Genomic DNA, 15,996 nt, shown 5'->3' with positions numbered 1-15,996 from the left:
ATTCCCTGAAGCTGGAGTTACAGATAGTTGTCCTCCTGAAGAGCACTAAGTGCTGTTAGCTGCTGAGTCATCTCTCTGGCATCCTAGACCATAATTTTGAAGACCTTGAATATTCTCAGGTTTGAGTTTTTTCCCTCTGAGGAAAAAAAATAGGAGAGGAGAGATAAACTCTTTGGTGATGACAATAAATATCAATTTTTCTGTTAGTAAGAGCATTTTTAATACTTACATTTTGAATTCTGACAGGATGGAGGTAGAGCCTCTACCTGTGACTCTGAATTTTATTTCCCTCCGTACTTTCTCCACTCCATCTTTGGGGCTGTGTTTATCTACTGCCAAAACATGAACACAGGGTTGTCAAAACCATGAACATGCAGTACGTTTCAGCTGAGTACTGGGATTTGGGCTGTGTTTATCTACTGCCAAAACATGAACACAGGGTTGTCAAAACCATGACTGAGTACTGGGATTTGAACCCAAGTCTTCTGCAAGAACAGTCAGTGTTCTTAACCACTGAGCCATCTCTCCAACCTCAGCTTTTCTTTTTTAAAAAAATATAGATATTAACCTCTATTCAAACATTCCTAATAAAATTCCATTTTTTCACAGAAATAGAGAGACCATTTCTTTGGAAAACAACAATTTGTGTCTAAGACAACTCCTTCCATGGTATTTTATTCCTGAATGGAATGAGATTGGCTCAGAGTTCTGCCCCCTGCCCCCCACCCCGGAAATATGAGAGCCTCTGATACACACTCATTTGTAGTTCTAAAGTTAATTCTCTTATCAAATTTCCTGCCAGGATGTTGTGAGCTGAGTTTGGATACAGGCAAAAGATCTACTGTATATCTTTTCAAATTTATGATTAAGAAGGTCACATATACATTTTTAAACACACTCGTTTTTGATAATGAAGAATAAAATTTTGAAATGTCATCAGCTGCAGAATTACTCATTTTTCTTTTGTTGACGTTCTCTTTGCCAGTTGATTGCCTGCTGATCATGATAAAGGGCCTGACTGATCCAGTGTTTTATTTCTGTGGCTCCTCCCACTACCTAGAATAGTTCACTGTAGAGCAGTTTGCCTATGGCCAAGCATTACGACTGAAAGATAATGTTCCTATTCTTGAGTGCCCTCTCTTCCTCAAGCCAGTTTTTAAGAATAAATAAATAAGTGAAATATTCCACTGTAGGCTGCATTTGTCTTTCAACTACCGCCAAATGAGAAATAGAAAAGATTTTCTCTTCTTGGTCTGGAGTCTTAGATCCAGATTCAACTCCTCCCTTCCTCTGCCGTGCTTCCCAGCTGCTGGAACGTGTTCTTCAGGGACTCCATCAAAGGACTCTGTCTTTTCACATCTTTGGCCCTTAATTAGGTTCAGCTAATGAGAGGAGTAGAAGGGGAGGGTGGAATCGGGGCGTTTTGTCTATGGTTGCCTCCCTGTGAGCTCATCTAGTACTAGCTAGCCCCCTCAAGAGAAAACCACAGTTTCTGTCCAGGTGCCCTTCTCTTCACAGCTCTCTTCTTAGGGGTTCTGGTTACAGCTTCCTCTGCTTGTCCCTTTGGACCTATAAGTGGCAAACAGCTCTCTTGTCACTCTGCTATATCTTGGTGTCCCCTGGGCACTTTGTCAGTAGTCTTTCTATAAATAAAGACTTCACAAATTAATGTCATTTGAAGATGCCATCCATCATTCTCAGTAGTCTACACCAGGGTATTGGATGTCTGTCTGTAGGAGTAGGCTATCAAATTGGAGTTGGTCTTAGATAAACTCCTCTAAGATACTTCTATATCCAGGTTTATCCTTTAGTACTTCTGTGGTAGGGAGATCATTAGCTCTTGAAATGGCCTAGTTCATGATCAGAAAATCTGTTCCTTCTGTTACACTTAATTTGACCTCTTTGGGACACATATTCTTTATGGATTGAGATAGGTATAACAAAGGTTGAATTTAAAGCCAGGTCTTGTGAAGAGTAGAACAGTAGACTCAGAGAAATTTATCCTTGGGTTATTAATTTAACTCATAGATTTTCATCTGATAAGAATATCAGGACTATACTTAGATGTATATATGTTGGGAAAACCCATAGGGATCGCAATGACATTTTAAAGATATTTGGATAACTTGTATGCAAGAAGGGCAATCATATATTTTACTCTTATGAAATACCTCAGACCTTTCAGTTAAAATTAAATGAAATAGATTTTTAAATTTATAAAAGAAGGAGCATTTAACCTTTCAGCTCCCTGAAGAAGAATCAAAATGTCTATTCCTTGATATAGTTCAGAGAGATGAAATTCCACAGTGGGGCTGTGGGGGAGGGTATTGGAACATTAGAATGTGGTTAGATGACTTAGCGGTAATATAATAGCAACTTCCATGTGTTGAACATTCATTACATACCAGGGTCTGTGATCTTTGTATTGTATGTGTTATTTAATTGAATCCTTACAACTGTATGAGGCTAGTCCTTTTATTTTCTACAATGTGCAGAAGAGTTCAGGACTTACAGAGATTAGTAAACCCACCTAGGGCAGGTAGCAGATGTAGACTATGAACGCATGCCATGCCAAAGGAGGCTTAACCTCCAGTGATTGATGTCAGAATTACATCTTGGTGGCTATTTAGAAGTCCTGAGTCTGGGCCTCTGGGTGCTTTCTTAAGTCTTCAGGTGATTCAGATTTACACCAAAGTTCAAGAACTGCTACTCTACACCATTGCCATTATTAATGCCCCTCTGCTTCTCAGGAACCTTTGCCCTTATAGGAATAGGTATGAACCAAGTCCAATGTTGGCTTTTTTTTCTTTGAGCTAGAAACTAGCCATTACTTTCACCAACCACCAATCTCTACTTCAACCCACTACTACTTGGTGGACTCTTCCATTAGTCATTCACTGAGGAAAGACTAAACTCCATTTCCAATCAAGTTCAGAGGCATGAGAACAGAAAGGACATCCTGACCTTTTCCTCTAAAAGGAAAGTGGGCAAAGCATCATAAATTCTCATTGATTTCCCATTATAAGCTCAAGTATAGAATGTGCCCATTGTTAAGGGTAAAACAGCCTAAGTCTCACATTTCCTAGTAAATGGAAGTGATCACTGGCTTCAGGGGGCCTTGGGTTTACTCAGCCCTGACATTAGAGATAGCCCGTCTTGCCTCTGCTTCAGTAGAGTGAGCCAAATATGGTGTTAATAATTGGGGAAATGAGGAAGGAGAGCAATCCATCTTCCCAATCCTTTATGTAACTGGAACCATCTGACTGTGATTTTTCCCTTGCACATGTCCCAAAGGAAGCTGGCTAAGAAACAGAAGGAGACACAGAGCGGAGCCCAGAGGGAGATGGGGCCAGTGGCCTCAACTGACAAACCCACCACCAAGCTCAGCACCAGCCGCAATGATGAAGGCTTCTCCTCTAGTTCTCAGGACGTCAATGGATTCAGTAAGTCAAATCAACTAAGGTAAATGGGATACTGGTCCATCTCAGCCGTGGTGCTTCTGCTGTGGATCCCTCAGAGTAACCCAGTGCTGTAAATCATGGAATTGGGAAGCTGTGCTGGGATGTCAGAAATAAAGCTCCTCTCTGGCAAAGCCTTGGCACAGCCCATCCTGAAGTACAAAGAATATGTAAGAATCTGAGGCTGGAGTGGTGGCTCAGTCAATAAAGTGCTTGAACATGAAGACCTGAGTGTGGATCCCCAGTACCCACAGAAGAAGCTTGGCCCCAGTAGCACTTGCCTATAACCCCAGCGCTGGAGAGGTAGAGAAATGAGGATCCCTGGGGCTTCCTGCCCAGCAAGTCTAGTCAAATCAGTGAGTTCCAAGTTCAATGAGAGATCCTTCTTTCAAATTAAGGCAGAGATTGATTGAGGCTGATAGGCGAAATCAACCTCTGGCCTCCACAGGCACATGCACCCATGTCCACACACATCTGCAAGTACACACACGTGCATACTCACTACCACGTGCACAAACGCACATGAGCATGTACATATGCATAAACCACACATACAAAAAACTATCCCTAAGCAGATGGAAATGGGAACATTCTAATTGCTTACAGACCTAAACAGAGACAGGTGGTCAAAAATAATAATAGGTACAAAGAAGGCAGAGGAGGATGGCTGTGCCCTTAAGGCAAAAAGCATACCACACTGAAGTTACTGGCTTAAAATTTTCAAAACTATTTCACATTTATCCTGTAAGGTAGAGGAGTCATGGATTCTTACTGTCTCTGTTCTGAGTACTTAGGAAGCTAAGCCGTAAAGAGCTTCCTCTCCAAAGTCCCAAGGCTGCTGGTTTCCATGTTCAGAATGGAAGCTGTGTCTCCCAAACCTTGGACAGTTCTGAGTATTTTATGAATAAATATTTAACTGTTGCTTTTCCTGGAGATCAGAGAGAATATGTGGTCTGCTTAACCATGCAGTCAAACCTTTTTCTATCCTTAATCCAGATGAATTACCATATATTTCCTAGGAACTTGGAAAGGGGAGTATTGCTATAGACCAGGGGAGGTGCAAAGGAAGCTATCCAAGGCAGGGACTTGGCATGTCCTTGAAGAAAGGTCCATCCTAAGCTGCACTGAACTGTCAGTGCCTCTTCTGCTTTGGAACCGAGAGCAGAGAAGCTCATTTGTAAGTTTAGCTGACCGAAAATACTGGCCTGCTAGAACTTACTCATACCAAACCTTTCCTGTAAATCCCAGGCTCGTGTTCACACTTTTCTTCTCCTATTGTAAAATTGTCCCAGGAAGACACCAAATGCCAAAAAGATTATGGTCAAAAAAGCATGGCAATCACTGTGACCCTAAAACTGCAGATTTAGTCTCAAGCTTTCTAGTCACACAGGGAAACAACCTAGGTGACACTTCTTGGATTTCAAAGGGAAATAATACTCTGTTTTCACTGTGAACCAAAAGTTAGACCTTCAGGGTAAAAATGCCCAGGACCAAGACAGATCTTCACTAACCAGAAAGAAAGGGGAAGAAAACCAAATGAAATCTAATCAGGTGTGTTAAAGATCAAGGCCAGTTATTCCAAATGATTGGATGGCTATGGTATCCATATTTTACGTTAATAGATACTTATACATAAAGACACATGCGCATGTATGCACACATTCATTTTAATGATATTCCTTTATAAAAGACAGAAGAAACAAATTTCAATTGACTTGTTACAGTTGATTATTATGAAATTTTGCATGTTTGAATTATTGACTATTTTAAAATTCTTTCTATGTATCTGGTATTTTCAAACTGCAGCTATAAACACACTCTGGGGACTTTTTTTTTTTCTCTTGAATGCCCTAAAATGCATCAGGTACCTTTTAAAATGCCCTGTGGAACCACTGGAATGAGATTTGAAGGGGAAGAAAATGTAAGTAATGCTTACACTGGAGATGTAGAAATTGCTTCTGAAATCACCCTGATGTATGTAAAATTGAATCTATTTTCGTGACATTAGGGAAGTGGCTGTCTGGCTTCTGAATTGGTGTCTTTAAGAGGGACTGAGATGATGTGCAAATTCTGAAGCAGCACTGAGAGAGGGAGGGCGGGAGAGCAGTTGTTCCATCAGAAAAGATTACAGGAGAATGTGCTTTGGGCAATTATTTTATTATTGAGCAGGTGGGCCCTTGCTTTATTCAAATTCTGCCTCTTCTTGCATAGGTCTGTTTTCTGTGGTTGTCTGTTACAAGTGACTGCTATGTTCCGCAACATCTATTCAATGGAGCCTCCCATTATTGTATAGGAACAGCGACCTCTGGGACTGCAGGGTGACAGGGCTTTGTCAGATATGAGCCATTGCTGTGGAGTGCTTAGGCATTCTTTAAAAAGGGAGTGCACATCACATTTCAAGGACAAACAATGTGTACTGGTTTCCATTTAAAGAAACACTGGCTTTTATTAAGTAATCTGATTTTGATCTTGCTGCCTGTGTACTTGTAATTTTTTTTCTGTGATCTTTTGCTCACAGGGATTGTTTTCTGGATCTTTCTTCAAGCGCTCTCCTTATATATCGTGTTTATGTCTTCTCCTTTATCTCTTGTATTTATGTGTCTTCTTGTTCATTTTCAGTCTGAACAAAAATGCTTCAAAACAAATATCAGCTGGATCTCCATGACACGGGGGCCTGGCTTCTCCCCTTCTCAAAGGGCATTTGAGACTTGCTAGTCTGCTGGCTACCATTAGTTAACACTGTTTTAGTTTTTATGCTTGCATTGTAATGCTTTTTCCATGTCTCATGAGCACAGGCAGTTCATCTCCAGATCATCAGACATTTGGGCCATCGAGAGCTCTGCTAAGTCAGGAGCAGTTTGAGGAAGGGAGTAGTCATAGAGATAATATAAATTTGGGCATCACATCACAGATTATTATTTGGGTGTTTTTTTAAAGATTTATTTTTCATTTACGTGAATGTGTTTGCATGTGCCTTTGCACATGACTGCGTGCATGCATGCGTGCGTGCGTGTGTGTGTGTGCATGCTTAGGTGCCAGTGGAGGCCAGAAGAGGGAGTCAGATTCCTGGAGCTGGAGTTAGAGGAAGTTGTGAACTGCTCTGTGTGGGTGTTCAGAACATAACCCGGGTCCTCTGGAAGAGCAGCAAGCCCTCCTGACCACCGAGCCATCTCTCCAGTCCCCAGATAAACATTTAAATTTTAACTTTTTGTATTTTATCATGTCCTTCTGCAAAACATTTAAATAATAGATCCTCTTTATGTGTCATAAGATAGCTTACAGGCTTAATAGTCTTCCTGTTCTACAGAAGGGGAAACTGGGGTGCAAATTTTTGCATCCTTTAACAAGTTGTAATCAGGATCCACTTTTCCTGACACCAGAGTCTCTCTAACTAGTTCTGTAAAATATTTAAGGAAATAACCAATGAGAGCACCCTCAATAAAATAATAGTTTTTTAGAAAAGAATAATTAGGTTCAAGAAAATATAAATGAAAACAATAAGGTCAAGACAAGACTACATTAAAATGTAATTATATTATAATTGAATCTAAATACACAAGCTGTTATCTTTTAAATTTCAATCTGTCTTTTGAGCTTCCTAGTAGCAAAAACTCAAAGAGGAAGGTAATTTTGGGGGATACCTGCTGTATACTAGATCATGCTTTGTGTAAGTTCTCCTCTTAAGCTTCCTATGAAATCTGTAAGTTCTATATTATTTTCATTTTGTAAATTAGAAACTGAATTTCAGAGAACTAAAGTAAATATGCCCAAATTCAAATAGTAGAGATGAGCTTAGATACCCAAGAGAATTGTCCAATCCTCAAACCAAGCATTCTTTTCCTATTTCACAAAGGATAGCCTGGCACATTACCAGTTTCATTGTGTCAGGTCTTTGATGCTGCAGTGACAAAGCTCCATTTCCCAATGATGGACCAGGTGAATTTTCCATCACATGAGCAAAAGTTGTCACTGTATCTGTGTCGTCTGTAGCTGGGTACTTCATGGAGTCGGTGAGATTGTCATAAGGTACTAGGCTCTGTGATTACCATCTCAGTCCAGCCTCACAACAACCCTGTCCAAAACATCTGTTTATTCCTGAACAGTTAACTGATCCACTTAATATATTAACACATCTTCCTAAAGGTATATGAAGAGGACTGGAGAGAAGGCTTAGTGATTAAGAACACTAGCTGCTCTTGCAGAGGACCCAGGTTCAATTCCCAGCACCCACATGGCAGATAGCAACCGTTCCTGTCTCCAGTTCCAGTGTATCCTATGCTCTCTTCTGACCTCCACAGGCATTGTACTACAAAAGTGCACTTATACACATGCAGGCAATACACTCACTCATACACATAAAATAAAAACAATAAATACAATATTTTTAAGTTATATAAAGAATCTTATTGAAGACCCTGATCCTAAAACACATTCTTTCCAAATCAGGAGTCCTTATCTTTAATCTTTGTCATTCTCTTTACAATGGAGATGGGCGAAAGAGAAAAGATAACAAAGATAAAATGGCCCTGCTGAGGAGGATTGTGCCTCTTCCAATCCCCTCTATCCACCCAAACTCCTGCTGTAGAGGCACCTACCCAATGGATGCTCTCATAGGCAGGTTCTGTAGGAATTGTCCCTCTAGGAGATCCTTAGGAAAGCAGGACTCTAGATCAGTGGTCTCCTTCATTACTGCTAAACTTGACCAATCTGTGAGTAGATACAGAGTAGAAATGAACAAGGGTCTGTCTGGCTCCCAGCTCACAACAGGGCAGGGAGGAAGAAGGCACGATGAACAACTTTGTTATACTTACTTTGTGACATAGCAACCTGCACAGAGAACACCAAGACTCTTCTCTGACTCTGTGACCAAAATACACCCAGGAGTATATGTCACATTTCAAGATCAAACAATGTGCATTGTTTTCCATTTAAAGAAACACCACAGTTATTAACTAATCTGATTTTGCTCTTGCTGCCTTGTGGCTGGTCATTTTTTCCTGTAATCTTTCCACCTTTTTCTGGGTTTTTCTCCAAGTGATATCCTTATGTATTGTGCTTATGTCTTCTTCATCTCTTGTATTCAGGTGTCATTTTATCCTGGTTCACTTCAGTCCAAGCAAAAATGCTTCAGGAGATATTTGCTTCTGATGATGAAAGTGAGCCCTGAAGCCTAAGGCACCTCCCTGTCCTTCAGCACAGAGAACTCATAAAAGAGTTTCTTTGGGGACAAGTCAGAGAATGTTCAAGCTTGATTCCCTCATAGGATGGTTCAGCAGAGGTAGGGCAGGCAGAAGGAAGCACCAGGCAAAATGTAGCTTGATTTATTTTAGGAACATATTGTATAACTAAATAAATTCATATAGAGAAGACAGATCCAGACTTTAAAATGTTGGATGGGGTTGTGGTAAGCTCCTTGGGAAGGTGCCTTAACTCTCCTAGGAGGAAGGTAAGCCAGCTGGATGAATGAGTTGTCCTGCTCTGGGTAATTAATTATTCTTTTAACGGTGTGTGTTGGTGATGATGGCTAACTTGGTTGGGGACCTTTTCTGGGTCTGTTGTTTTACTGGATACTATTCATATATTATATATAGTCCTGAGAACAGGGTGACTAGGTAGGAATTTTTACCCTAGTGTTATAAATGACATTATTACCACTAAGACAATCTAAAATCCTAAGTCTGGTTCTGGGTCGTCCACGGTTCCTGATAAGAACCTTGATAGCACACTCTAACTGTTGCCCAAGTGTCCGGCCAACAGAGACTCACTGATGATTTGTATGAATGAATGGAATGAATGAATGAATCAGTCAATCACTCAGTCATTGAATCAGTAAATCAGTAATGGAGTTGGAATTTATATTAAGATTAATCTAATTCTAGACCCTGCTACTGTTCTCATAGTGAATTCTGCTTTCTATTAACTTGAGATCTGTTCCCTGTAACTTCAACTCAATCATTTCTGGTTTTGCACATCAGCATGTATCAATCAGCAACCCAGTGCTGGCCTTTGTCTGCCCTCTGGTGTTGCATAAGGTAATGGAATCAGTCTTTCTCTTTTTGTGGCACCCACACCCCACCCCAGCTATGTAACTGTTTGATTGTGTCTTCCTGTGCACCTAGATCCTTCCTACAGACTAAAAAAATCCCACTTCAGCCTTCAGCCTTCGTCAGAATACATTTCTGTTTTTCAGTCTTTCAATCTGCTAAAACCCCAATTGGCTTTTCAGTCTCTTTTTGGTCCATACTCAAGGAGTAGTTTTCAAAACAACATGACTGCTTACAACAGACTGAATCAGAGTTCAAAGGGCTGCCATCACCCTCACTCTGGATTCTAAACCTGGATTCAGAATCCACTGCTCCTGCTTAATTTAATGTTCAAATACCCACCATAGCTCTCAGCCAAGGCTGCCACATTCGGCCCAAGATAACTTTTCAGGGCCAAGAGAAGGAAGGACTTTGTGTTTCATCTCTACTGTTTATACTTCCTAGAGTTGAGCCTACTGAGTCATATGTTACTTCTGATTATGTCAGTCAATGACATCATTTAATCCTCCCAATCTGGAGTCTCAGAAAGCAAAATTCAGTAATCATATTTATGGTACTAGTTAACATTATTCAAACATTAGTTACATGCCCATTTGCATAGTGAACACTTGATATGCATACTTATTTACCTCATTAGTATATTGAGAAGATTAAGTTAATGCTGTATTTATAACTACTGATTTAAAGATGAGGTACCTGGTTTCAAAATAGTAGAAAAAAAATAGACTTGCCTAAAACTTCATAGCTTTAAATACCAGAGCTAGACTTCAAACCTTGTTTGTCTGATAGCTCTGACCCCATAGCCAAACCACTCCTTTATTGCTTTGTATAAGAAAAATGTTATTGGGGCTGGAGAGATAGCTCAGCGGTTAAAAGCCCTGACTGTTCTTGCAGAGGACCCGGGTTTGATTCCCAGCACCCACATGGACAGCTATGAACTGTTCTTCACTCTCCAGTTCCAGGGGAATCTAATGCCCTCTTATGACCTCCGCAGCATTGCATGACACAGTGCACTCACATACATGCAGGCAATACACTCATACACATAAAATAAAAAATAAAATATTTTTAAAAAGAAAGAAAAATGTTATGCCCATTTTATAGCTAAGGAAACTCAGGTCCATAGACATTGAATCATCCATTCAAAGTGGTGGTTCTCAAAGCCTTGTCTTCAGATGAATACCATTGTGTTTCCTAGGAACTCATTAGGAACAAATTCTCAGGCCCATCTAAAATCATAATTCTGGGGTTAGGGACTAGGAATGAGTGCATTCAGCAAGCCTTCCAGGTGATTCAAATATAAGTTCAAGTTTGAAAATCACTGGTTCAAGGTAAAGCCAAGGTCGGTCAGACTCCAAAGCTCTTGTTCCCCCTGTGCTGTTGTTGTCTTTTATATTAACAGAATTACAGATGCTCTGGGTAGGAAAGCTCTGACTACCCTCTTCCCCAGGGTGGATGTTTCAAGAGGATGTTACTGTCAGTAATATTGGACCTAAAGACTGCTAACATCTGTCAATATGACTAAGGGTTCCCCCACCCCATCTGGAGTTCCCTCTCAACCATCTCTGAGATTTTCCTTGCCTTTTCCCTGAACAGTGGAAAAGCTCAGTCAGGATAGGAGTGGAAATTTCCAAGGTGAAGTAAAGATGAGTCATATAGCAAAACCAAGAGCTCAGAGGAGCATTGCACAGAGGAATGCAGAAGAAAAAAAAAAAGGTGCAAAAATTCTGTTTGCAGGAACAATTATATTCTCTGCTTCCTCCAGGATTAAATTGAATCTAGGAGGAGAATTGAATGTTACAAGCTTGCCACCTCCAGTTTTATTGAATATTTTACAGGGATTATTGAATATTTTGCAATCATCCACTTGACGGACAGATAAAGGACACACTTATTAAACTCCTGGCAATGCAGAGTTGAATGGAATTGTTTACTCTTCGGAAGAATGGAATGGAAATGTTAAGTAGCCCTTAAGAAAACGGTCGAATTGTCTCCCACAAACTTAAAGGAGTTTCATTATGACAGGTTGCTCAGAAGAATTTTGGACTCAAAAGAACTATATAATGTTACAGTCAACATAGTAAAAAGGTATCATCTGATCCAGCCTCCTCTTATTAGAGATGGAGAATACAGTTCCAGGGAATTTTCTAAAGGTCCCTCATTGAGCCACCAGCAGAACCAGGGGTAGATTAGGGGACTGTGACCATTCCAACGCTTGTTCCTTAGACTCTTTCAAAGGGTTGAAATACTATACGTACTGTAAAGTCATTAGTAGTTTGTCTTCTAGTAGTTTCTGCATATGCTCCCCCACCCCAAATCTGATTTCTGCACAAATGGAACCTTCTCAAATCAAATTATACTTTTCATCTCCTCATTATGGGAGTAGCTGAGGTGTTTCTTTAAATATTCATTGAATGTCAGCTATAGGGGAAATATTGTAGGGACTGTAAAGATAAATAAGACACAGTCTCTGCCTTCAAGGATATTACTCTGCTCCACGAGGAGACCTGTAAGTGGGTTAGTTTCAATAAATGTGGGTAAGTGATAGAGGAAAAACATGGATAGTATCCCAGGAACACCAATCAGAGGCTCAACATGTATTTAATTCTGCCTAAATGAGTTATCAAACTGTATAAGAAGATGGATTCTCATTTAGAGGGAGAGATGGGGATTGTCCCAGGTGAAAGGGTCAACAGCTTGGAAGTAGCCAGAGCACATGCTGAAAGCATGTGGGCTGAGATGCGGCTGCATTGGTGACTAGAACCTGCTAATGTAAATTCACTTTCCAAGGCTAACCTACCTGAAAGGTAGAGTGACCCCAGTGCTAGGTGTCTTTCTGTTGTGCTGGATCCCAGCCTCAGAAGCTCCTTGGGTTGTTTAGCTTCATCTTTCCGATGCAGAGAAGTAGAGACAACACTATCGGCAACAGACCTTCACTTTCATTGTGAAGCTGAACCAGTCGTTCCTTTCCAATTCCTTTTCAAAGGAACTTCTGTGAAGCAACAAAGCTGAAGTTGCTCCTGACAATTTATGCTGGGCCACTGCCTCTCAAGAAGAAAATAGAATTCTCCGCACTTCACAGGTGGTCCCGAATCATAACAGGGCCCTTAGAAAGTGCTCGTTAAAGTAATCAGGGATAAAGAAGAGAGATGCTGGAGATGTAAATACATAGTTGCTAGGTAGCAGAATAAACCAAGTCTTAAAGACCAGTTTTATTTTGTTTTGTTTTTTTTCCTTCAAAACCTGGATAAGTTAAAAACACGGACAATTCTACCAGCTAACATTTCGTGAGTAATTACTGGACAAAACACTTTGCATGTGTCATTTCATGTCATAGTCTCAATAATTGTGTGATGTGGGTTAAAGAAACTGAGGCTCAGAGAATGGAAGTAACATAATCAAGATCACACAGGTCCCAGGAGAGCGACTGGGTTTGAAGCAAGTTTATGGATGGACCCGTCAACAGCCCCTTCTGAAAGCACTCTTTGCTTCACTTTCTTCTTTCTCACATTTCCCCCAGCCATCTCCCTGACCTCATCTTTACTGGGTGCTCCTTTTGTCCCCAAGCTCTGACCACTGAACACCCTGCCTTAGCATGACGCTCATTCTTCCTGTTTATTCTCACTCAGAGTGGGTAGTGATGATTCTGAGCTGATGAACCCAGGAGGAGACCAGATCTGAAACACAAAAGGCAGAGTTTAAATGTCAGCTATTAGGTTCCGCGGTCCTACTGAGTGACTGCCAAGGTGTCAGGAAGGGGAGGCAGTTGGATATGGGGACTTAAGTCCAGAAGAGCCTGGCCTGGGAATATAACTGTTCCCTATATCTTGCTCATAAAGTGACCAAAGACCCTGCCATAAGCAAACTGAGATCCCAAGTGATGAAACACATTGCCTAGGGCCATACATCAAGTTAACAAAAGAACCAGGCAGCAAAATTTGCCTATAGGAATAGCTATTTTAAAAAAGCACCTACTAACAGTTGAGGGCACATGGTTCAAATACAGGACTATGAGCCAGAGGTGGTGACAAACATTTTCAATCTCAGCACCGGAAGCAGAGGCAAGCAGATCTCTATGAGATGGAGGGCAGCCTGTTCTATATAGCAAGTTCCAGACCAGCTGAGGCTACAGGAAGATTTTGTCCCCAAAGAACCAAAAATAAATTAATTTAATTAAATTAAAGCAGGGCTATGAAAGGGGCTGTGTAAATATGGTCCAATTATAAAACTTTCTGGTAGTCCACTGCAGTCCTAAAATAGAACTCAGCCTATGAAGAAGCAAATAGCTTAGGTCATCTCACAATCATCTTTTCAGCCTAGATTGTATGTGTATATTGGGGGAGGGACGGTCCTCCACGTTCAAAATTGAACTTTCTTTGTGTGTGTGTGTTCCTATGTGTGCAGTTGCAGGTGTGTGTTCAGGTAGATGTGTGTGCATGGGTGTATGGAGGTCAGGGGGTAGCATCAGTTGTTATTCCTCAGATACTGTCCATCTGTGTGTGTGTGTGTGTGTGTGTGTGTGTGTGTGTGAATATGTTAGGCAGGATCTCTTATTGGCCTGGAATTTTACAAGTAGATTGGGCTGGTTGGCCAGTGAGCCCCATGGATGTACCTGTCTCCACCTCCTCAGTACTGGAAAAGGTATGTGTCACCATGCTTCTATTACATAGGTTCTGGGTGATCAGACGGGTCCTGTGCTTGCAAGGCAATCACTTTACCAACTGAACCACCTTCCCAGCCCTCAAATTTAACTTTCTGACAAGGGCCTTCAAGTCTTATTACTGATTGGGAGCAGATCTAAATACTTTATAAAGTCAGTGAAAGACAGGTCATGATTGGCCACCACGAAGATTGTGAGGTAGCACTGAAGAAACTGGAATAAAACAGCAAAGGGCAAGGGTTATACATGCACACACAGGCACACACACACACACACAGGCACATGGGCGCACACACACACACACACACACACACACACATCTTCACTGCATTTTCTTCTCCTTCCATCTCTTTTCATCTCTTGGTGCTATCTCATGCATGTTTGTGAAGGAGGATTTCATGATGGTTAGTTATTCGGCTGACTCTCAGTGGAAGGCTCCTCTGTGAGGGTAAGAGACTGTCCCACACCAGCAGAAATCAGAAGCATCTCAAATAAAGGCTTGCTCCAGAGTAGACAAATACCAAGTGAGCAGGAGATGCCACTAGTCAAAATAGTAACTGTTGGTGGCACAAGCAGGACATGGCAGGTAGAGTCTCACAGGGGCCAAATAATAGACAACACAGACCCCAGGGGCATGGTTCCATACATGTGGTAGATGTTAGGTCAGAAGCTGCCACAAGAATGGTGTCGGGGAAAGAGACTGTCCGAGTTTGTTAACCATACGATACATCTCTATTAAGAGGATTTACCTTTTGCCTTTCCAGCCACTTGAGATTTCTTCATGACATAGAAGCTGGAATTGAAATAAAATTTCAATTCCCCATAATAGCAAATATGCATTCAGCAGAGCTATAGTGTAGCTTAATCACGACATGTTCCTCAATCCTGACTCCCACATCCAATTCCACACCAAGTTTTGATTACGTTGTATTTTCACTCTATCTAGAAGCCATGGACTTTTCTCCACATCCACTCCCCGACCTCTGCCCATCACCATCGTCTCTTACCTCAATAAGGTTCAGTCCATGAAGAATTCTTCTATCCATCTTTGTCATTATATAGTCCGTTTTTCCATAACAACCACGGAACTTTTTGCAAGATAAATATTAGGATAAGGACCAAAGGTCATATCCTGAGCATATGTACAGATCTTGTCCTGTTCACATCTCCTAGCCTTTCGCATCTCACTGCCCTTTTATGAAAACTTCAGCCACACTGTCCTCGATCAGCACTTAACTTTGCCGTGTTCCTTCTACCTCAGGATCTTTATGCCATTGTTCTATTTAAGACGTGGAGGGCAAACTAAACTTTTATTAGAACACAGCCATGCCTATTTGTTTACATATTTCTACGGCTTCTTTTGTGCTGTAATAGTAGAGTTAAATAGTTGCCAGAGAGAACACCTGGCCACAAAGCCTGAACTATTTACTCCCTGACCCATCTCAAACCATTTTCCAGTCCCTAATTGGCTCTTTTAACTCTCAATCCATGCATTTATTCTTTTTTCAGCCGCCTTATTCCTTATCAAACTTGTTTCTCCTTTTCAATACTGTCATTGAATTGTGTTTCCCCATTTTTTCTTAGTGTTGGCCTCAGTTTTCAACTGCATTTAAGATCTTCTATGTAGAAGCTCCCAAAAGAGAGAGACATTTATGACTTATTGCTACTGTATTCTCCATATGTAGCACAGTATGTACAACAAAAGAGATTCCCCAAACTCTTTATAATGAATGTATAGATGGACAGATGGAGGGATGGTGTGCTGGATAGCTTTAGTGTCAACTTGACACACCTGGGTTGAGGGAGCCTCAATTGGGGAATTTCCTCTATTGGA

At 41.0% G+C, this 15,996-nt stretch overlaps 1 protein-coding gene across 6 annotated transcripts in view; it reads left to right on the top strand.

Annotated features, from left to right (window-relative positions):
- Ptprt (protein tyrosine phosphatase receptor type T) overlaps window positions 1–15,996 on the top strand; it is a 1,217,152-nt gene that overhangs the window by 1,078,204 nt on the left and 122,952 nt on the right. For all 6 annotated transcript variants that reach the window (XM_029554985.1, XM_029554983.1, XM_029554981.1 and 3 more), the window contains one exon: window positions 3,295–3,443. In XM_029554985.1, coding sequence (XP_029410845.1) covers window positions 3,295–3,443 — 149 coding nt within the window. The remainder of the gene's footprint in view (window positions 1–3,294; window positions 3,444–15,996) is intronic.

Source organism: Nannospalax galili, unplaced genomic scaffold (genome assembly GCF_000622305.1).
Source record: "Nannospalax galili isolate Female #2095 unplaced genomic scaffold, S.galili_v1.0 scaffold205, whole genome shotgun sequence".
NCBI lineage: Eukaryota > Metazoa > Chordata > Mammalia > Rodentia > Spalacidae > Nannospalax > Nannospalax galili.
This window is presented reverse-complemented; position numbering and strand designations above follow the sequence as displayed.